This window comes from Salvelinus sp. IW2-2015, linkage group LG23, assembly GCF_002910315.2.
Source record: "Salvelinus sp. IW2-2015 linkage group LG23, ASM291031v2, whole genome shotgun sequence".
Taxonomy (NCBI): Eukaryota; Metazoa; Chordata; class Actinopteri; order Salmoniformes; family Salmonidae; genus Salvelinus; species Salvelinus sp. IW2-2015.
The window spans coordinates 19771638-19794743 of record NC_036863.1 but is presented as its reverse complement, the minus strand read 5'-3'; the positions used below and the strand labels follow the sequence as shown (position 1 = coordinate 19794743).

Here is a 23106-nt window from a genome sequence, read left to right as displayed (position 1 = left end):
TTAGGAAATGTAGCTGGCTATATTCTTTCTATGATAGAAATTTGAAACATGCATCGTTTTTGGAGAAAAAAAACATTTTTTGTAAGCTCATTTACTGATGTGGCTACCAGCCAAATAGCGTTGCACTTTTGATGAAAATTAAGCAATTCTTTTTGCCGAATGTGTTGCACTTATGTATTTTCTGTTAAGTAAAACTACAGTTGCACGTCCCTGATCATTCTATTGAAGCAAAAGAAACATGAACTTTCCATATAAAATGCGACCCCTATCAATACAGAGCTGGACTTTCTCTTTAACAAACAAACAATTAACTGGCTAAACTGTTCTGGGGAACTACGGTAAACTTCATAATGTAAAATAATGTTACAAGTGAAATGAAGAACGCAATCTGCTTTATCTCCTAACGCCCTCAAACTCAACTCTGGACCTCGAAGCCAGTTCCACTGCATTTTTGTTATTGTTCCCCTCTAATCAGGGACTGATTTAGACCTGGTACATCAGGTGTGTGTGCAATTAGTTATCAGGTAGGACAGAAAACCAGCATGCTACAGACCTCATAGTGTAAGAGTTGAGTACCCCTGTCCTAACGTATTGCACAAGTTGACTGCAGGTAAGTACTTAAAAAGTATCTAAAATATTAAAATATATATATTCAACGGTATTGACGGTATTGAAAAACCATCCATACCAGGGTATACCGCCCAAGCCTAGAGACCAGGTTGTTGAAATTAGCCAATCACTGATGTTGATCAATAAGCTCAGTTGGTGAGGTGATTAGTTGTCAGGTGAAGTGTGTGTGTGTGTGTGTGTGTGTGTGTGTGTGTGATTGTGTGTGTGTGTGTGTGTGTGTGTGTGTGTGTGTGTGTGTGTGTGTGTGTGTGTGTGGTTGTGTGTGTTGTGTTGTGTTGTGTTGTGTGCGCCTCGCTGTCACTTAGTTCCTGTAATCACCTGTCTTATCTGACTGCGCAGGCAGACGCACACTACACACACACTCCTCAGATCTGCTAGCAAAGCGACAAAGAGGGTTTAGATAGGGGCGTTGAGTGAGAATCATTGGTGTCAGCCTTCTCCAGACGACACTTCATTTTCTCCACTCCCAATGACTGGGCAAGTTGCAGTGTCATAACATCACATTATAAATGATGGTACAATCACTTCCAATCATGGTCACATTTAGCTGTGTAATAGTAATGTGAGAGACAATGGAGTAAGATTTTCTTTTCTTCTGTAGTGCACATTGTTAATGGTACTCTTTAGAAGAATATTTATAATGTGTGGGTATCTGTTTTCATCACACTTCAATATACGTTAGCCCTTGGGAGTAAAATCTCACTAAAGGTTTTCCTGTGCATCTGCTTACCTTGTTTTTCTCTAGCTACGGCATAATTAAAGGGAGCCCACTGATTACAATTTATAATAGAATCACCCAAAACAATTATTTGGCATTATATGAAATAGCGCCCTCATTACCCAAACTTTTGGAATAACTTAACCGCCTGAAAAATTGTACATTTCCATAATTCCATAAAGATGAAGGCTTTAGCACCTGATATATCTAAAGGTTGAATGTTTAAGCACCTTCAACATGTAATGAGTCATTAGGATGCCTTGTGTTCTTCCCCCACTTGTTTTCTGATGTGGTTCAGTCATGATCTGATGCAGGAGGATATGCATGAATATACAAATCCTAAAGAGTGAAATCGCTGTGGGTCTAAATTCTGTACTCACTGTTCTATTTTGGAACTAAAGATGCATGTGTGCAATTCAAACTTTAACGCAAAATAAATGTCTATTAGACAAACATTTAGGTTATATTAGCAAATCTCAAGTTTAGATTTGGGCCTTGAAGAATGGCTGTGTATAGACTTGAGACCTACAGTGATTTATCTTATAGTTATCTGTAGACAACATGACAGCGAAGTGTGGGATAGTGGGGAAACTTGACTTGTCTCTCTCTCCTTCACAGAGAGCTAAGGTAGCGGAGAGAGAAGCAGAGGCTCTTCGGGAACAGCTGTCGTCCGCCAACAAGTCCCTCCAGCTTGCCACACAGATCCAAAAGGCCCCTGACATGGAGCAGGCCCTGGAGGTTCTGTCGCGCTCCAGTCTGGAGGTGGAGCTTAGCGCCAAGGAGCGGGAGGTGCTGCAGCTGGCCGAGGACGTGCAGAAACTGCAGGCTAGCTTGGCCAACATCCGGGAGAATTCTGCCTCGCAGATAAGCCAGCTGGAGCAGCAGCTCAGCACCAAGGAGAGCTTACTCAAGGTTAGCCCCGTCACACCACCACAGTAACACTGAGGGCCCTGGTCAGTGCCGTAACGCTATGAGGGCCCTGGTCAGTGCCGTAACGCTATGAGGGCCCTGGTCAGTGCCGTAACGCTGTGAGGGCCCTGGTCAGTGCCGTAACGCTATGAGGGCCCTGGTCAGTGCCGTAACGCTATGAGGGCCCTGGTCAGTGCCGTACATTGATTTCATATAGTACTTTTCATTACAAGTAAAAACTCAGTCTCTTTAAAAGCAAAATAAGGATCTGGCAGTTCTTGGGCGATGGTCTTCCACAGCTTTAGATGATAGGCAGTTCAGAAATGTAATATCTTGAGAGGAGGGAGCATACATGGTACAGCCAGGCAGGGAGTTATAGACAGACAGGCCACGGAGCTCTTCATTGGGCACCTCGTCATCTTCGATAGTCACAGCTTCTTCTCCGTAGGTAGGCTAGTCTGGTCATCAGCAAGGCCTCTGTTCAATTTCATAACATGAGTTTAGGGGTCAGTTAGGAAGAGTAGTTCTAACTACTGTGTATTCATCTGAACTTGTGTGCCATGTAAAAATAAGTGGAAGTTGTCAATAGTAGTTTATAGTGCGTCAGTGTGCCTCCAGGTAATGCAGTTATATATTGTACAAACAATTGGTGGTTTTAGTTCTTGACTCCTACTGTAAGCACTACCTTTCAGCTTTAAGTGAGAAAAACAGTATTTTACAACTGAAACATGTCAGGACATGTTTCAGTTGACTAATGCGTAGCCCTGAACCCTCTATCCATAAACATAACAGTGGTTTTACTGAACTCTGCGGGGCACCTCTCATACGGCTCTGCATTTAGGACTTGACTGACATGTCTTTGTATCTGCGACGACTGAACAGACATGTCATATCCAGTGAGCTTTATGCACAGAGACTGAAGTGCTTCTCTATCGGAAGTTGTCGTGATTTGGTGTAGCTACATGGTAATGTGTAAAGATTGCACAAAAGAGAAAGGAGCAGAATTATTATGAACTCTCCTCAATGCACTGAGCCATCTCAAATGTACACATGCTAATGCACTGGGACTCCTTAAGAAAACATATTCTATACTGTGACTCTCCAAATATTTCCTTCCCAATTCATTGGTCCTCATTGCAATAACTGTAAACCCACCCCTATTTATACAGAGTTGTCTCTGAACTGTATACTTTCCTTAATTTTCCCATGCCTTGAAATAGCTAAAGTGTGCTCTTTCCCCACGCACTGAGCCCACTTGATTATACACTTACTTTTACGCTCTGTCCTCCCAAGAGTACACTCCCCAAGTGTACACTTGCTTAAGCACTTCCTCTCTCCTCTCTCTTTCCACACAGCAACTGGAGGAGAAACTGCGAGAGCAGGCAGACTACGAAGCCATCAAGAAAGAGCTCAGGTAATTCACTTTCCTCCTCAGTCTGTCTTCCCTCCCCTCAGCCACAGGCGTCAGTTCAAAAAACCATACACATTAACCAGGTCAAATTAATTCCTGCCTCCAAGCCTAAACTTGTGATGCCACCGAGTGCAAGTATGTGCGATTCGGACACCCTGCCAAACCACCCTCAAGACTATCATTAACCTTTAGATTTAGCCCTTGAATGTGGACTCGCTGAGTCTGAGTATTATTGGCTAAGCACTGGTAGTTCCTATCAGAAAAGCTAGTTTGATTGGACAGTAGGACTTTGCGTTCAACCTCTGTTTGCCACTGCTTTCTTATCTGATCAGAATGTTTGGGGTCTGGAGATGGGAAGCTAAAATGGCTGTGCTGTACACTCATTAAAGGGGTATGTACTTGGATGCTTTCTCCCCAAATGTGGGTTTAGTGTCATTGTCTTCTAATCTTTTCGCTTCTTTTAAAGCTGCAAAATATAACTTTTTGGGCGACCTGACCAAGTTATAGATCTGTCATTCTCATTAAAAGCAAGTCTAAGAAGCAGTAGATCTCGTCTATGTGCGCTATTTCTATACTTCCCGTTCTTAAGTTTAGTTTTTGCCCTGGAAAGCTTTTTTGTCACAAACTGAAATTAGGAGAACTATTATAATTTTTGCAACCCGGAAATGGCGGAAAGATTTCTGCATATTGTACCTTTAATTATAGCTACTCTAAAGGACATTCTTTCGAAACCATTGATTGCAGTTGTCAAATATGTTTTGTACTGTAGCTCAATAAATTGTTTTTATAAAAAGGTTGAATAAACCAAGGAAATCTGTTATGGTAAATGTAATTTTTAATCTTTACTCATTAACAACACACATGTCATGAGCTTTATTGCGCCATATTCAGTTTTCTATGACATTGGCTTGTATAAGCTCTAGCATTTCTGGTATGGAATCCCAAGATGACGGTGAACAGTGGCTTCAGTTTTTTTGGTGTTGTGCTGCATGTTATCTCCGTCCAAGTCAGTAACAAGAAGGCTAACTAAGTTAAGATTTGCAGATAAGATAATTGGACGGCACTGCCCATGTTTAGGGTACTCGGGTGGTTTCTTCCCAGGATTTAACAATCTTCACTCGTCTGGACATCAGGGGCCGTCTGAACATTAATTTGGTAACTGGATTTTCAGGCATAATATTCCCAATTGGAAGAAGTCCTAAAGGTAGTATCAGTGAATGGCTCTGTTTGTGAGAGTTTTCAGCGCCACTATGATGGTCAGCCAAAGAGCTATTTGTGGGAATTTGTATTGATAGCCCGTCTGTGGTCCCAAAGGGAAGCATTCCTCTCCTAATAGACTAAAGTGTCTTTATTTGCCTCCCAACCTTTTCATAGACGCTTTTTCCTTTATAGATAATATCGCCTGAAATCCAATTGGCACCCAGCACATGATTGAATAACCCATTTTAATTACTGTGATTGGTTCTAAGGATTTCATTGCATTATCAGATTTTGATGGTCGCAGCAGAGTGAAGGACTGCCTGTCGCTGATGTAGATGTTCTGTGGGGGCTGATAGCAGATAAATGTCAGTCCTGTGGTGCTGTGTGTATTTGTGATCTCCTTTTTGCAGTGGGTGCAGTAATAAAGTGGTCCATTTCTCCTTGTTTACTTCACAGTATCCGAAAGTCAATGGAGTTTGGCTCTTCAAACTTCTCCTCAGCACAGGTAAGGAGGCTGAATATTGCATTTGAGTTTTATTGGAACAATATATAGACAATGTATCTTATCAAACAAGGTTTAACAATTTCCTATCTCTGTGTCAGGACTCTAAGAAGCCTCTGGAGTTGTTGTTGAAGAGTCGAGGCCTGCAGTCTGAGAGCTCCTCCCTGCGCCTAAACAACAGTGAGTTGAGTGGTGAGTCCTTCACGCGCTCTCACTCACACATACACACACACACATAACTAGACACATACGCACACACGCACACATTATTTATTAAGGTGACTTATCAATCAGACATCTGCTGTGGACTATGTAGTGTTTGTTTGCCATCTTGAACTTGCCAACTGACCAAGTTGAACATTAGTTTTCACCATTTTTATTTGTTTAAATTTCCTTAAAGCTGTAATCCGCATTAGGGGAAATGGATGGCTGCCCACAGGCGTTTTTGTTTTGTTTATTAAACGGAGAAGAGGAGTGCCAGCGTCGTGGTAAAAAGCAGTCATAGTATATACTCTGCTGTTCTATTGTGTGTGCATTGATGTCAGAGGGGGAAAAAACTGTGTTTGATTTCAACTTTAACCAGTATCAAAGCAGCCAATCTGTTATCGGCAGAATTTTTTTGTGATATGCATGTAGACACGACCACAAGGTCAACTCCTGGTGTGAACTGCCCCCGTCAAGGTCTTATTCATGGGCTGGTTCTGAACAGGCTTCGTAAGCACTGATAGGGTTGTTTCCAAAGAGGGGGCTGAAGTTTGGTTGAACTCATTGAGCCTAATTCAGTGATGCACAGAGCCCTAGCATTCCACCATTGATCTCTGAGCCCTTATCGCCTTCTCTTGTCACAACATGCCAGCTCTTTCAATCGCATACCCCACATTCAGCTGCCTTACACAGACCCATAGACGCACAGTCATACACTCTCACAAACTTAATGGCTTTTCGTCTGTCTCCATATCTAGAATCCTGAGACTCAAGGATATCTGTCATGAAGAGCTTTTTGAAAATGTTAACATTATCTGAGCGGAAGTTACCCCAGACCAGAATGTAATATGGAGTTTAAGTCCCTCACCATTAGCCTTCATCAGAGCATTGGCCTGTGCCTCTGTGTGTGTGCCAGGGTGCTTCCAACTTAAAAGGACACACAGTCCTTTTGTTTCTTTACTCTGTCAGTCGCCTAGAGGGGTTATAGACAGGAAGTAAAGTAGTCAAACAGGAAGCAGCTCCAGCTATCTCCACCAGCAGAAGAAGGAGACTGTTCGACCCAAAGGAAAGAATGTTATATCTCAAGGAGCTTTTTCTTTTCTACAAATATAGACACACTCCTAAACAATGTGTCAACTGTTTCCATTGGCATGCTACCGTGTTTGATACAAATAAAAAACATTCTGGCCCTGTAAATGTATAATGGAGTTGAATTGAAGGGTTCGAAGCTGACAGTCGGCTCACACCATTAAGACTGAAGTGCTGCTGCTTTCTCAGAGCGGCACTCGTCTTGTCTGGATCCTCGATTTATCTCATTCAGAGAATCAGCCATTTAAGCACGGCGATTTGAGAGGTAGTGTAACATTCTCTGTGCTACATTTCAAAGGATCACTGCTTGAGGTTTCTTGTTATATCTCCATTTATCTAAAGTCCTAGACTTTACATCTGCTACCTGAAGTTCTACTCAGACTCTGGGGATGAAAAGATTGGAGACTTGGTGTATAATATCAACCTTTTGGTCCTAGTCTAACACCTACTGGTGTTCAGTCTGAACAATAAGTGTCTTCTACTTCAGAGAGCTTTAGCTTTCTGTTTTAAGTTTAAAAATGCCTCCCTAAAGTAGATTCTACCCTAAACTCAACAATATGACCTCTCCAAAAAATAACCTAACCACACCACAGGCTAGGGGGCTATAACTACACAAACAGGTACTGACCACGGCTAGTGTTTGGAGGCTACATCTCATCTTTACGGGTTAAGGTCCGTTTATTAAAAACTTTCCATTTTTGGTAGCGCATCTGCGCCCACACAGTTTGCAGTTGTGTGTCGGAAGGGTGGGGGTAGTGGAGGGGCACAGTGCAGCCCACCCTAGGCGAGGAGTGTAGGGGGGCCAAGGGAGGTCAGAGGCTGGAGGACATGGAGTGATCCAGTATGCTAATGAAGCCCCGTTAGTCTCTCCTCCCAGTATGCCCTTTATCACTCAGTGCACTTGGTCGCTCCGGAAATGTCATCCCATTTGGCTTCGGGTCTCCCCCCTCCCTACCATGTCCTCGAAAATTAAGCTTTTCATTTGTATTCCTAATGGGACCCCTCGCTGTCCAACCGGATCATGTTGATGTGAAACCAAAGGCACTGTTTGGCTACAGGTTGGACGGGCGTTCTACTTAGTTACTTCCCAATGTGATTTTCGATGAATAAATGTTAATGATTGTACATTTATACAGTGTTATCAGATTTATGATAACTCAATGTTGTATGCCTGATGATCTGTATACCATGGCCTATTTTGCAATGGTGTTGAGCCTATGGCTATACCTAACATTAATCAAATCTCACAAGGAAAAGTATGTATAAAGAGCAAATATTGCTTGGCTGCCATTGTTTATCATTGCTGTATAGTACATGTGTAAGTTTTGCTACTGTTCCCGCACTCTGATGCATACACCACAGGCACACACACACACCACTGATGTTAATCCACCCTGAAATAAGGGCATCCCAAAGCTACCTTGAGTGAGTGGTGGCCTGGAGATGGTGATATGCAGAGGCAGGGGCAAGAAGGTTAGGCAGGGCATACACCACACAGCAGGTAACCTAGGCAGCTCTCTGCCTGTGTCCATATCCTGTGACATGCCTGCCAGACGCTTCCCTTCACTACTGTTCAGTGTCCCTCTCCACAGCCATAAGCCCTACTGGCAAATTCGCACAATGCATCAGTGCATCTCCCCTCTAAGGTTATGCTACTCAACTGGAGTTCACTGTACCCCCAACATCTCTCACTTAATGGGTGTGATGAAACTTGTGTACTTGTAGTTAGATGGTGTTTTGTCTAGATATTTTGTTTATTTTTGACTAATTTTGTTGATGCCACTTGATGTATTGATCTGTGTCATGTTTTGTCTGGTCTCACAGGTGTGAGGGAGCGAAAGGCCAAAGACTCATCAGAGGGTCAACAGCGTCTTCCTGCCACGCCCATGGGCACCAACTTGCAGGGCTCCCCTCCCCCTCCCTCCTCTCAACTCCTCCTGCGCACTGGCTCAGGTGGTGCCTCCGACACCACCCCTGTCACCACCGCCAATGGCACGCACCACTTCTCGCCCACGGGCAGCGGGCTGGGCGGGCAGGACTTCTTCAGCCCCTGCTCGCTGGCGTCGGCAGGCACCGCTTTCCCCCTGGCGGGCAAAGTGTCGCTCAGTTCCCTGCTGCAGCGCCAGCTCATGCAGACCTTCTACTCCAAAGCCCTGCAGGACTCAGTGTCTGGCCAGGCCCTGCTCTTCTCCCCCACCCACTACCCAACCCCTAACTCCCTCTCAGCCAGCCCTCTGCCACCCCATCAGTCTTTGCAGTCGCAATCCCAGCACCCGTCGGCGGGCAGCCCAGACATTAATGGCCTAGCCCCCTCGCCCAGCCAGTCAGAGGGTGCAGGGAGTGTCTCGGAAGGTGAAGACATGGACACGTCTGAGATAGCGCGTCAGGTCAAGGAGCAGCTGATCAAGCACAACATTGGGCAGAGGATCTTCGGCCACTACGTGCTGGGGTTGTCCCAGGGCTCGGTCAGTGAGATACTGGCTAGGCCCAAGCCCTGGAGCAAGCTGACCATCAGGGGCAAGGAGCCCTTCCACAAGATGAGGCAGTTCCTATCTGACGAGCAGAACATCTTGGCACTGCGCAGCATCCAGGGGAGGCAGAGAGGTGAGACTGACAGAAATGTATTCACACACACACACTTCACACAGGACACATTTACTGCTCTCACACAGACATACAGAAACTTATAGTACATAGACATATCTGAGCTTGTATCACTGTTTTCTCACATGCACACTTAGCTGAGCACGTCACATATACATACATATTTTATTGATGTCTCTCCCTTCAGATGCTTTGCATCACACAAAGTTCCAGGTGAAAAATATGACAGCTGTATTTCTGAAGCGTATAGTAGAAAGGCCTCAGGTTCAGGCTGGTGTTCTGTTTCTGTGTTACAGTAGCTTCAGTGCGGTCCTGCTATGCTTTCCCACAAAACTCTGTACTCAACTCAACAGGAAAAGGGGTGTTGAATGGTACATTTAATTTTGTCAGACACACGATTCAGATTAGCAAAAGACAAACTTCAGCAGGTCTATGTTCAATGTTTGACCCTCAGTCAGAGCATGGCCCTAACCTTAAACCTTTGACTTGACAAACCCTTGCATTTTTGGTAACTGGTGATAGCACTGTCTCTTTAACAACAGATGTCCAACACCACCCTTCAGCAGTGTAGCCATGGCCCGGGCCCTGATGAATGGACAGCGATCCTTATCATTGTCACCAGTCATGTCGCCCGCTAAGACGTCCAGATTAACCTTGCAGACATGTTCCCTTTCCTGTCGTTATCGCCTGTCGCCTGTCATTGTAGCAACCTTCCCACGAATTAAACCTGGTAGAGGGAGGGAGCATTTAGAAGTGGGTCTATCAAAATGTCATCTTCGCATGCGCCACTCAGGTTTCCAGCACTTATTGCTGTCGGCCCACTGCCTTTTCCTATTGATTTTGTAACCGTCTTAAATGGCACATTGCTGTGTACTGCTGGGGAACGCAGCCTGTACTGTTGAGTCAGTGAGTGGGAGGCAAGCTGATCCCATCAGATTACAGGGGGAAATTTTCCTGATCTGTCTGAATGGGCACATCAGCACTCAAACGACAGTCAATAACATGCAAGTTTGGAAGGGTGTGTGTGTGTGGTGTGTGTGTGTGTGTTTGTGTGTGTGTGTGTGTGTGTGGTGTTGTGTGTGTGTTGTATGTTGTGTGTTCGTGTGTGTGTGTGTGTGTTGGGGTCAATTTAAGACTGAAGCTGCACCCCCCTGCTGCAAAGTCCTCATTCTTCACCCCAAACTGCCGATAACTAATGCAGACACTTTTACAAGCAATTATGTCGAATTTGAGACGGATTACAAAACGCATACATTGTGTTCCTATTAAATTACTTCCTATTTCTACTCTTTGCTCTCTTTCTCTTTCTTCCCCCCTCCCCCACGATCTCGCTCCCTCTCTAAATATCTCTATCCCCCTCTTCATATCATCCCACTCTTTCGCTGTGTCTGTCTCTCTCTGCTCTTTCTCTCTTTCTGTCTCTGAGTGAGGAACTGATAAGTTTGGAGCTTGGTGCTCAGTCAGTAGCGTCACAAGGCAAGACGAGAGCTGCTGCGGTCGGCAAGAAGCCCGGGACGAGAGCGAGGCGAGACATGCAGTTTAGGATATGCGTCCACAGTCTGGTTTCTCCGCATTTCACAGCAAGGGCACACTTGGCAGTCAGGGCAGGGATGATGTAAAAGTTTGAGCTTTAGTTCTCCTCTGTGTTAAAGCAGAGTAGTGAGTGTAGATGAATGTGCACACTGTAGCTCTGCACTCTTGTCTATTGTGCTTGTTTGGACAGATTTCAAGGAATTGGTCTGGCAGCAAGCCCCAAACCTGTCTGCCCAGGGGAGAAGTTTAACAGAAGTTTAGTAGAATCATGTTGGGGAGAAATGTAATGTGGTTCTTATGTGCCGTAGCTACTAGTTCTGTTCTGTTTCAATCATTTATGTTTTCAATAACTGAACCCACAAGTCACGTTTTAGTGAGCCCAAATCCCCATCAATGTCCCTTCTTGTATATGTGAAGAGTTTGATATGTGGTTTGAATGGTAGAAAATTTGGATTGACTCAAGGGTTCTTAGAGGGTGGTTTAAGACTGTGTGGAGTGGTCTTACATCCACTTTCTTTGTTTCTGGCTGTTTGACAATAATTGACTGTTGCCTTCTACGGTGCGTATTACTCTGGCCAATGTGTTTTTACAAGCATTGTAACATACTAGAGCCATGCACGGACATTCATTTTAAGCCCAAACCCTATCCATGCCTGCAATGTTCTCGCCCTACCCTACCCATGCCCAATTGCTTCTGCCAAATTTAAAGGAAAACTCCACCCAAAAACTATAATTTCAAATCAAATTTTATTTGTCACATACACATGGTTAGCAGATGTTAACGCGAGTGTAGCGAAATGCTTGTGCTTCTAGTTCCGACCATGCAGTAATATCTAACAAGTGATCTAACCTAACAATTTCACAACAACTACCTTATACACACAAATGTAAAGGAATTAATAAGAATATGTACATAAAAATATATGATGGTATAGACTACAGTATATACATATGAGATGAGTAATGTAGGGTATGTAAACATTATATAAAGTGGCATTGTTTAAAGTGGCTAGTGATACAATTATTACATACATTTTTCATTATTAAAGTGGCTAGAGATGAGTCAGTATGTTGGCAGCAGCCACTCAATGTTAGTGATGGCTGTTTAACAGTATGATGGCCTTGAGATAGAAGCTGTTTTTCAGTCTCTCGGTCCCCCGCTTTGATGCACCTGTACTGACCTCGCCTTCTGGATGATAGTGAGGTGAACAGGCAGTGGCTCGGGTGGTTGTTGTCCTTGATGATCTTTTTGGCCTTCCTGTGACATCGGGTGGTGTAGTGTCCTGGAGGGCAGGTAGTTTGCCCCCGGTGATGCGTTGTGCAGACCTCAGTACCCTCTGGAGAGCCTTACGGTTGTGGACGAGCAGTTGCTGTACCAGGTGGTGATATAGCCCGACAGGATGCTCTCGATTGTGCATCTGTAAAAGTTTGTGAGTGTTTTGTGTGACAAGCCGAATTTCGTTGAAGACGCGCTGCTGCGCCTTCTTCACCACGCTGTCTGTGTGGGTGGACCATTTCAGTTTGTCTGTGATGTGTACGTCGAGGAACTTAAAACTTTCCACCTCTCCACTACTGTCCTGTCGATATGGATAGGGGCTGCTCCGTCTGCTGTTTCCTGAAGTCCAGGATCATCTCCTTTGTTTTGTTGACATTGAGTGTGAGGTTATTTTCCTGACACCACACTCCGAGGGCCCTCACCTCCTCCCTGTAGGCCGTCTCATCGTTGTTGGTAATCAAGCCTACCACTGTAGTGTTGTCTGCAAACTTGATGATTGAGTTGGAGGCATGCATGGCCACGCAGTCATGGGTGAACAGGGAGTACAGGAGAGGGCTGAGAACGCACCCTTGTGGGGCCCCAGTGTTGAGGATCAGCGGGGTGGAGATGTTGTTACCTACCCCCACCACCTGGGGCGGCCCGTCAGGAAGTCCAGGACCCAGTTGCACAGGGCGGGGTCGAGACCCAAGGTCTCGAGCTTAATGACGAGTTTGGAGGGTACTATGGTGTTAAATGCTGAGCTGTAGTCGATGAACAGCATTCTTACATAGGTATTCCTCTTGTCCAGATGGGTTAGGGCAGTGTGCAGTGTGATTGCGATTGCGTCGTCTGTGGACCTATTGGAGCGGTAAGCAAATTGGAGTGGGTCTAGGGTGTCAGGTAGGGTGGAGGTGATATCGTCCTTGACTAGTCTCTCAAAGCACTTCATGATGACGGAAGTGAGTGCTACGGGGCGATAGTAATTTAGCTCAGTTACCTTAGCTTTCTTGGGAACAGGAACAATGGTGGCACTCTTGAAGCATGTGGGAACAGCAGACTGGGATAAGGATTGATTGAATATGTCCGTAAACACACAAGCCAGCTGGTCTGCGCATGCTCTGAGGTCTCGTCTGGGCCGGCTGCCTTGCGAGGTTTAACACGTTTAAATGTTTTACTCACGTTGGCTGCAGTGAAGGAGAGCCCGCAGGTTTTTGTAGCGGGCCGTGTCAGTGGCACTGTGTTGTCCTCAAAGCGAGCAAAGAAGTTGTTTAGTTTGTCTGGGAGCAAGACATCGTGATCCGCGACGGTGCTGGTTTTCCTTTTGTAGTCCGTGATTGACTGTAGACCCTGCCACATACCTCTCGTGTCTGAGCCGTTGAATTGCGACTCTACTATACTGACGCTTAGCTTGTTTGATTGCCTTGCGGCGGGAATAGCTGCACTGTATTCGGTCATGTTTCCGGTTGCCTTGCCCTGATTAAAAGCAGTGGTTCGCGCTTTCAGTTTTGCGCGAATGCTGCCATCAATCCACGGTTTCTGGTTTGGGAATGTTTAATAGATGCTGTGGGTACAACATCACCGATGCACTTGCTAATAAACTCGCCCACCGAATCAGCGTATTCATCAATGTTATTGTCCGACGCTATGCGGAACATATCCCAGTCCACGTGATCGACGCAATCTTGAAGCGTGGAATCCGATTGGTCGGACCAGCGTTCAACAGCTCTGAGCACGGGCGCTTCCTGTTCTAGTTTCTGTCTATAGGCTGGGAGCAACAAAATGGAGTCGTGGTCAGATTTTCCGAAAGGAGGGCGGGGGATGGCTTTATAAGCGTCGCAGAAGTTAGAATAACATGTTAAGATATATAACTTTCAAAATAAAAAAATACAGGTGCATCAAAGCTGGGACCCAGAGACTGAAAAACAGCTTCTATCTCAAGACCATCTTAAATAGCCATCACTAGCACATTAGAAGCTTATGCCCTATATACATAGACTTGAAATCACTGGCCAATGCAACACTAGTCACTTTAATAATGTTTACATATTCTGCATTACTCATCTCATGTATATACTGTATTCTATCCTATTCTACTGTGTCTTAGTCTATGCCGCTCTGACATTGCTCGTCCAAATATTTATATATTCTTAATTCCATTCCTTTACTTTAGATTGTGTGTATTGTTAGATATTACTGCACTGTTGGAGCTAGAAACTCAAGCATTTCGCGACACCCGCAATAACATCTGTTTAACACGTGTATGTGACAAATACGATTTGATTTGAAATAAAGCCGGTATGATGCATTTTGCTGTTCCCCGCTCCCTCACATCGCTGCATGCGCTCTGTTCATGACTCTGCATGTGAGTAACCATAGCCACTGCTCCTTTGGGACTTCTCTGCTCAATGACGAGGCATGAGAGAGCAGTTAGCTACCTACTTTTCTTCACTCTAAACTACGACAACTCAAGGAACATTATTATTTTCGGTGAAATAATCTCTTCTGTCGAATCAGACAATGCTCTGGTCTTATATTTGACGAGGTTGAAGCACTTCTGACAGTACTGCGCAGCACAAGCAAGTGGCTTAGCTTCAAAATGTTAGTAATCAATTTGGTGATGTCCTGCCCGTACCCTAGTTATTGATGAAAAAACAGGCATTAGCCGGCTCTAACCCAATGTATAATGTCGGGGCCCGTCGGGCTCGGGTCGGGTAGCAGAGCTCTATGACATACTGAACCATATGGCTTCTAGTTAGATTTGTCTTCTTCAGTAAATCACTTATGGGTTTCGTCCATGTTAAATAAGTTGAATTGATTTTGCCCAAATGCTAGGGTTTTTGCTCAGATGTCTAGATGTTGTGGTGGTCTAGTAACTGTAGATCTATAGCTCTATATAGCAAATGCCCTGACTACCACCACTATATCCATTTGTGTAGAATAAAACTGCTCCTAGACACTGATCTAGTGTCCGTTTTGAGTTTTCCCGCCTAATGTTTAAGGTTCGAATTTGGGGAGTGTAAGCTGATCCTAGACCTGTGCCTAGGTCAGTGTCTCCCCTCATCCATGTGGCAGTCCAGTGGTCTGACACTTATCTTATCTGTCGCCGCTTGTTTTCCAACAGAGAACCCAGGCCAGAACCTGAACAGAGTGTTTCAGGAGGTTCCGAAGCGAAGAACCGGCTCCGAAGGCTCCTCGAGGGCAGGTCTGTTCTTTGCCTTCCCTATCGTGGTTGGTTTAGTGTTTTGGTCGGCTTTTATGTTGTCCAATTTGTTGTGTCCGTTAGCCATTGTCAAACTCACTCTACCACTTCTGGCCTGGAGTCTGGTTCAAAATGCAGGGATGAGGCTGATACAGGGTCAGATATGTTTCTTCCTCGTTAAGGGATGTTTTTTATCTGGTCCTAGATCGGTGGTTAAGAGCAACTTCTACCTCAGGTGAAAAACCAGGGGCAGGATAAGGCAAGGAGGGGTTTATAAAGGCACCCTTTCAACCCATAGGGTGCATCGTAAAACGTAGTCTAAACATCCAGTCCCAACCAGCCCACGCAATCTCTCTCCCAGTCTGACATCAGKGCGAAACCTCATACATATAATTTAGCCTTTAAAAAGCTCCTTTTTATATGCTGTACTATGTACTTTCCCCAAAACCATGCATTGTTTCATGCCTTATGAAAATGGCCAAGGGTGTGGTGCTTACATGCTGTTTGGCACTTCGGTAGGCCGCAAACACAAACATTTTCAAACCTTTTTATTTTTACAAGCAGTGATGGCCTCAACAAAACTGTAAAACAGAGGTTACATCACGTCCCCATGACCCGGCAGCTGTGCCCAAACACCACCATGACTGTGCGTGTGTGTGTCTGTGTATGAGTGAGAGTGCTGGGTCTTACTGGTGTCACTGGTAGGCCACCATGTCTCCACTCTGGGGGGAGCGCTTACAGAGTCACCTGCCCTTGCCCGGGTCAGACCCCTTTTTGGTCATAAATTACTTGCAGTTCACCCCCCATGTAGCCAGCTGCTCCCCGCCTCACTCACACACATGAGCGAGCACGACCTTGCCCAATTACTCCGACCACTCACTCAGGACAAATGAGAGAGAGAGAAGAGGAAGCCGAAAGTTGGGAGCCGCGTTAGTCTGGCCCCTCCATGTTTAACTCCAAACAGCAATTAGCCTTCCCTTCTGAAGCCCGTCCAAAACACCAGGTCTTATGTTTCTTATGGAGCTTGTCCAAAGTCTGGTTCCCATTGTTGCAGAGAGAGAGTAGCTGGCTGGCTGCTGGAAGTGTTCTGTTCTGTTCAGCGCTCATGAGGAACATGTGTAGCCTTGACCACTTGTGTTAACAGGATTGAGCTGTGTTGTAAAGGGAGACCCATGGGGAGTACTGCAGTCCAGGGGGGCCGTGGCGGTTAGTCAGAACGCAATGAAGGAGAAGGCTAGGAACAACGTCTCCTTGGGTTCCTTTGAGACAGGAGACAGTGGGTAGACTCAAACTTCACCGTCTCACAGCTTGTCTGAATTTACTGTTTTACTGGATATTTATAGGAAAAGTAGCACTTTTCTCAAACTCAAAACATTCAGCTATATTTTGGATATGTTATGACTGTGCACCTGTGACATATTGTAGTCAAATACTAGCAACATTTATTAATTACCCCAACTTTCTATCACCCCCATTGCTTCCCACCGTCCCTCCCTTTGGTACAGTCCATTGACCCCTGACCTTTGTTGCCCATACCTAGGTAACATCACCACGCGGATCCGTACTCCGGAGAGTGGGTCAGACGAGGCCATCAAGTCCATCCTGGAGCAGGCCAAGAGAGAGCTGCAGGTCCAGAAGGCTGGTGAGTGACTCCTCTCTTTGCTCTGTGTCTGATGGAAACTACTCTACACCAGGGTCTGGTTTGAATTTCCAATTGATTCCCTGTATTGACAGAGCTAAAATAAATTGACCTCAACCCTGCTGTTGAAGCTTCTCGTCTGACCCCCAACCCTCATACCACACTGCATGCCCCTTATAAGTAAATTATAGGGATAGTGGGTATTGAAGGGATGAAGGGACTTCCTAGTGTGTTGACCTCATACAAAAGTGAAGTAAAGTGAATGAACATACAGTAGGATGTGATGTGGTTGGATCAAGCTTTCCCAATTGTATCTTATGGGTCCGACATTTATCCCTAAATTGCCAATGCCATAACTAATGTCAAACAGTGCTAGTGACTACCCCATACACCGCCATTAGAATGTCTAAGAGATGTCCCTCGTGCTAACCCCCTTTTGATGCCATGCCACCCACTACAGATGGTGTGGACAACAGACAGCGACGACAGACAGGTTACCCCCGAGGCATGGGCAACTATTTCGCAAAATATGCACAAAGTCTCAGACTCGGTGAGGAATGGATTTAACCTTAAACAATGTGTGGCCCCACACCGAGAATATACAAACCAAATACAGACTACAAGACTGTTGTGCCTTCTGTTTCTGTAAGGGATGTAGAAAACATTTCCTTGACCATGTCTTAAATCTAAGGGATATGGTTCTACTATGGAGCATATATTTTCCTTTTGTGTAGAACTTCAGGTATCAAACAGAAAATCCAGAATTATCCTCCACTTATCCTAGCACTGTATATGTGGGCCATGAAGCATCATCTGAAGTTGAGTGTGGATGATATTTGTAGCGTTGTCTGATGACTGTGTATCCTCTCTGTCAGTCTCTCTCCCTGCAATGGACTCGTCTCAGACCCCTCCCTCGTCCAGCATTGGTGGTGGTGGTGGTACTATCGGCTCAGGTGGATCCTCCAGCTCAGACGAGACCATCCGCTCCATCCTAGAGCAGGCAAGGAGGGAGATGGAGGCCCAGCAGGCCGCCCTGGAGCCCATCCTCAAGCCCTCCTCCATGGGCCCCTCTGACCTGGCCCTGCTCTCTCCCAAACACCTGGGCGCTTCCACTCTCCCGGCCTCCTACTCACCCCTGGCCCTGTCCCTCAAGAAGCCCTCCATCCCCCCATCCTCCTCGCCCTCCTCCCTCCTGGACTTCCACTCTGCCATGGTGAAGGAGGCAGGAGAGGTGGTGGTGGGAGAAGGCGGGGTAGGAGGAGGGTCTCTAATGGACGGAGGGACCAAGCAGGGGCGGGGCTCCTGGAGGGACCAATGGTGGAATAGTATGCACCCCGGGGGGCGGGGAGTCATGTCTAGCATGAACGACGACGCGCGGAGTCAGGAGGACAGCAAGGAGGTACAGTACCGTTAATACCTCACACACTCTGCCTTCATGACCTCTCACCTCTGAACCATGGTGGTCAGGCCACAGTTAGGGCTGTTACGGTCACCTCATTACCGCCACACCGGCAGTCATGACCACAGTCAAATTCCACATGACCGTAATTAGGCTTCTCCAAAACTGCACTCTGGTGCTGCTGATGGTCATTAGTAGCCTACCAAACTTGCTAACAGCCAGTCACTAATGGGCCTGGTACTCAGCACTCTATTGTCCCTCTAATCACTATGACATCAATCCAAATGCAATCTAAAATATAATCAAACACTTAATGAGAGCCCTGGCATTCAGAGTTTGAGTGGAATAGGATCACCTGTTGCACAGTGAGAGCCAGCTCCTCATTGCTGGTTAATGCATGAAATGAAATGTGTTCCTATAAGCCCATGTTGCACAAAATTTCTACAGGCTATGCTATGCAAACATGTAGACTTTTTCAAATCATAGTTGCATGCACATGTAGCCTAGCCTATAGACCTGTATGTTTTGATAAGGTTTGTATCGCAACTAAAGTGGGCAAATAAATCTTAAGCGTAGCCTATAGGCCTAGGACCCCTGGAACAGGGTTGGAGAGCCCATAGCGCTAAGTGAAACACATGTTCTTATAAGCCCAGTCATTGCACAATGGCTTGTGAAAACAGGGTTTTGACCTGCCAATATTTAAAAGATGATCCCAGCTTTCTGGTGCTGCTATATTTATTGCATTTTTTTAAATTATTAAGGACATTAATCCGCTTTACAACCGGTGTAGCTTACCTGGCATATTAAAAACATAACCGCAGTAAGCGCTTCCCCCATTCGCTATTCGGTTGCAGGCTACGGATGACAGATTTTTTTGTGGGCCATTCTATAGTAAATCCTCAAATATTTCCACACATATATTAGTAGGCTATATGTAAAGAGCACATTACATTGAGAATAGTCTGATGGGTGAGAGTATTATCAAGTGCTTGTCAAATTGTGAGTGAGAGACTGATGAAATGTGTGCAGCCTGTGCAAGAAACAGTGACATTAAAAAAACATACATTTGTCGCAAAATGCAGCCTTAGAATGTATTAGAAATCAAAACATTTAGCCTAACAACAAAAGTTGAATAAATAACTAAATTAAGCATATAGGAGGACCTGTTTCAAATTATCACTTTGTTAACCACTCAACACAGAATAGCCGCATGTGCGCACTCCCTCAATCATATCCTTTCTATTTTATTCAGCTACTGTATGTTCAATTATATTCTTCTTAGCATAAAATAATGCCACAGAGTTCTAAGCAAATATTGTCTGCAAAATGAACAAGTGTAGCCCACAGCCATATGGCATAGCCAGATCAGGGCCTAACATAAGGATGACTCAGAATATGCTATTCTGTTCTCCTGAAATAGGCTTAATTTTCTTCATATCATAATGTTTCTTTAGACCTGTCTAAAATAAATAATGGATTTATTGTGACGGTGTAGGCTATATTAAATTGATTTATTATACTTTTTTCAATGTAGACGTTCCAAAGGTCCGCATAGGCAAGATGCCGAACGGCCATCGCTCATCCATATATTTATATGTACATATTGTTATTCATTCCTTTGTTGTTGTGAAATTGTTAGATTACTTGTTAGATATTACTGCATGGTCGGAACTAAAAGCACAAGCATTTCGCTACACTCACATTAACAACTGCTAACCATGTGTATGTGACCAATAACATTTGATTTGATTTGATTTCAGTGGCTTGTAGGCTATGCGTGGTAGGCCGGAGATGCTAAATGTGTTTTTGTTCATTAACGGACCGGCAGTTATTTGCATGATAGTTACTGGCTGACAAAATGTCATGACCGCCACAGCCACAATGTTCAAAATGTTCTGAGAATGTGTCATATCCAATGTTCCCTCTAATTCTGTGCAACTTCCAGCACGCATTTACTGTGAACACTGAGGCTGTACCCGCTTTAACTTAGTTTTAACAGTGGCCATGTAGGCTACTGTGGCTATTTGATCATAATGTACTATATACTATATACTATACTATATATACTATATATAGTACTATGTACTATATGTACTATATATAATGCCTACCATCAAAAACAATGGAGAAAATTCAGCCCATAATATTTTAACATGGAAATAGCTGTTCGATCATTCAGCCTACAGTTGCTGCCAATGTGTGGTGTTCAATGTAGGCCTACAGTCCATGATACTTTTGAAAAAACATGCAGGGCTTGACATTAACCTGTTTATCCACTTGTCATTCAGACAAGGTGACTGAAAATGTTGTGGTGTTGTTTGATGCMAGAAACCACATAATAAAACAAAATGCACTATTATTGCCGTACCATTATTACAGAGAATCAGACCGCTTATGCTACCCTCAGTTTACTCAAACCTAAGTAGCCAATAGACAATCTCAAAATACAACACTTCCCCTTTAAGACAAAAAAAAGCTCTTTACCTGACTCGCTTTTCAAAGATGTCTAGAAATGTATAAATCTTGTACTCTTGTAGGAAGCAATCACTCCCCTATTGCTGACCACAAATGATCTATAACTGGGCTAATAATCCACTAACTAGCAAAGGACTTGAACAAAATGTGCACMMGTGGCTACATGTAGCTCTTGCTTTGATCTCCTAACAAGCGCATCTACTCACAACCGCTCATGCTGTAAACACAGTCCAGTCAATGTAAATGGCAAAGGTCTATTTGCATATAGGCCTACTGCAGCTCTGATTGTTCTGATTGAGTACGGGCTGAGTAGTGCGTGTCAATGCAATAGAATCCTACGCCGATGTGTTCTGCCTACAACAAAATATCTTGCATAGTTAATTTTGTTTTGGCATGTTGCATTGAAAGTGGCTAATATTGCATTGATTCGATCACAATTTCAACAGTAAAGGGAAACGTTGATAGTGTTAACAGGGATAATTCTAGAACAGTGGTCACCAACCTTCTGAGTCAAGATCAGATTGATTCAAAATGCAAGTCGAGATCTACCGCTCAGATTTTTTTTTACATGACTTGAAAAACATAAGCCTATGCAACATTAACCAATTAAAAACAGTACTGTAGCAATTATGTTTGTGCAGTAAGCTATAGGCTCAATATATTATCAATGCATATTGGCTTTGCTTGAATTGGCCAATGCATTGTTGTTCGGCCATTTTTTWAAATTATATTTAAAAGAATTGAGGTAGGCTATATGATCACACTGGTAATAGATCCATTATTGTATTACTTGTGAAGCACAGCTGAGTGAGCATACATTTAAATAATTCGCTTTTTATTTAATTTAATTGGACTGATGGTGCCTACATCTGATGGTCAGTCTCAGCAGAGGGAGAGAGCAGCAGACTGAGGGTCCGCCTCTCAACATCCCTCCGCTCTCCCTTTCATCCACTGACACTGACCATAAAGGGACACCGTCTTCCAGATGATGGCGAAACTCGTGTCGCAMCGCATTATTTCTGCCTTATGCACAAATTCATGTTGTTACTTCTATGAACAGAGAAAGTTAAATATTCCTCGATATTAAAAAAGACCTAAGCTGCTAATAATAATAACAACGCAAGCCTATAGATACACTTTGCTAGTCATTCATTACTGCTGCAGTGTTTGTTGTAGCGCTGATTGGAAATAGGAAAAACTTGCATTTTATGGCTTATAAAAGTGTTGAACACAAAGTGTTGAGTAAGAATTTAAACATGAACTCACTCATAAAAACAGCAGCTCTTTGCTGTATTCATTGACATTCTCTCTAGTCATGGTTTTGAAATCTCACAGTATCAACTTTGCTGTAGCTTTCTTTTATGCCTGCTATGTTACTGCAGAGACGGTCGTCTGAGCCATTCGATTGGCCAGCGGTAAGCCTATAGTGCACTTGATTTGCTCTCTGGGCCAGCCTGGAAGGCAGAGTTTGTACCTTCAGACACACGAAATGGTTCAAAATGGCAACAGTTCGCCTACCCAGCGCGCAGGGCAGCTGAACCGTGTGCACCTACCGCCAACAGCCCGAGACAAATTTATAAAAAAATAGGAACGCAATGCTTTATACATTTTTTAAAATAAATGTTTGGTGATCRACTAGGAATGCCTTGGAGATCGACCTGTCGATCGCAATTGACCGGTTGGTGAACACTACTCTAGAAAGTTGAGTGAAGTTCAATCTCATGCTTCTCTCTGTGGGCTGATATTTCTGCAYGCGCACGCAGCTTAGAGCGAACATTGGTCATATCACTATTTCACACATTTCTAAACTCATGGCTAATACCCTCTGATGGAACATCTACAGTATGTGCTGTTTGTCTGTTGTTAGCTACTTCTCAAACTGCTGAGATTTGTTACTCACTATTGTAGTTTTTGTTGGTGGCCATCACTCAAATCAGCTTCTGTACACAGCCCTTGTGCAACTGTAATTTTAATGTATTTGGAAGGTGATATTGGAAGACCGTGTTGTAATAGACCACACCAAACAGAGGGCTATTGTCTTTGCTCATCTGTAACATGCAGCTGCTCCACTCAGGACGAAATGCTCCGTGTCCATGTGTGTGAGGTTTGTGTCGACACCGCAAACCGGTTTAGCAACGCGGCGGAGACAATCTGCTGGGTGTCTCCATCAGATATGGCAAACTATCAACTTTCAAAGGCAGAACACGGCCTAACCCAGCAACTTATGGGAGCTAAGTTTCTTTGCTCCACATACCCACTATGGATCCATCCAATGACAGTGGCTGTGTCCTAATCCTTTATAGGGGAAGAGGAACCACCTATGTATTCATAGCTGGCCA

The 23106-nt window shown here is 44.5% G+C and overlaps 1 protein-coding gene across 1 annotated transcript in view; it reads left to right on the top strand.

Annotated features, from left to right (window-relative positions):
• cux1a (cut-like homeobox 1a) overlaps nucleotides 1-23106 on the top strand; it is a 131520-nt gene that overhangs the window by 70381 nt on the left and 38033 nt on the right. Inside the window, exons 10-18 of the mRNA XM_070434296.1 lie at nucleotides 1967-2260; nucleotides 3613-3671; nucleotides 5325-5373; nucleotides 5472-5562; nucleotides 8488-9267; nucleotides 15177-15257; nucleotides 16795-16896; nucleotides 17354-17443; nucleotides 17769-18292. Of these exons, the coding sequence (XP_070290397.1) occupies nucleotides 1967-2260; nucleotides 3613-3671; nucleotides 5325-5373; nucleotides 5472-5562; nucleotides 8488-9267; nucleotides 15177-15257; nucleotides 16795-16896; nucleotides 17354-17443; nucleotides 17769-18292 (2070 nt within the window). The remainder of the gene's footprint in view (nucleotides 1-1966; nucleotides 2261-3612; nucleotides 3672-5324; nucleotides 5374-5471; nucleotides 5563-8487; nucleotides 9268-15176; nucleotides 15258-16794; nucleotides 16897-17353; nucleotides 17444-17768; nucleotides 18293-23106) is intronic.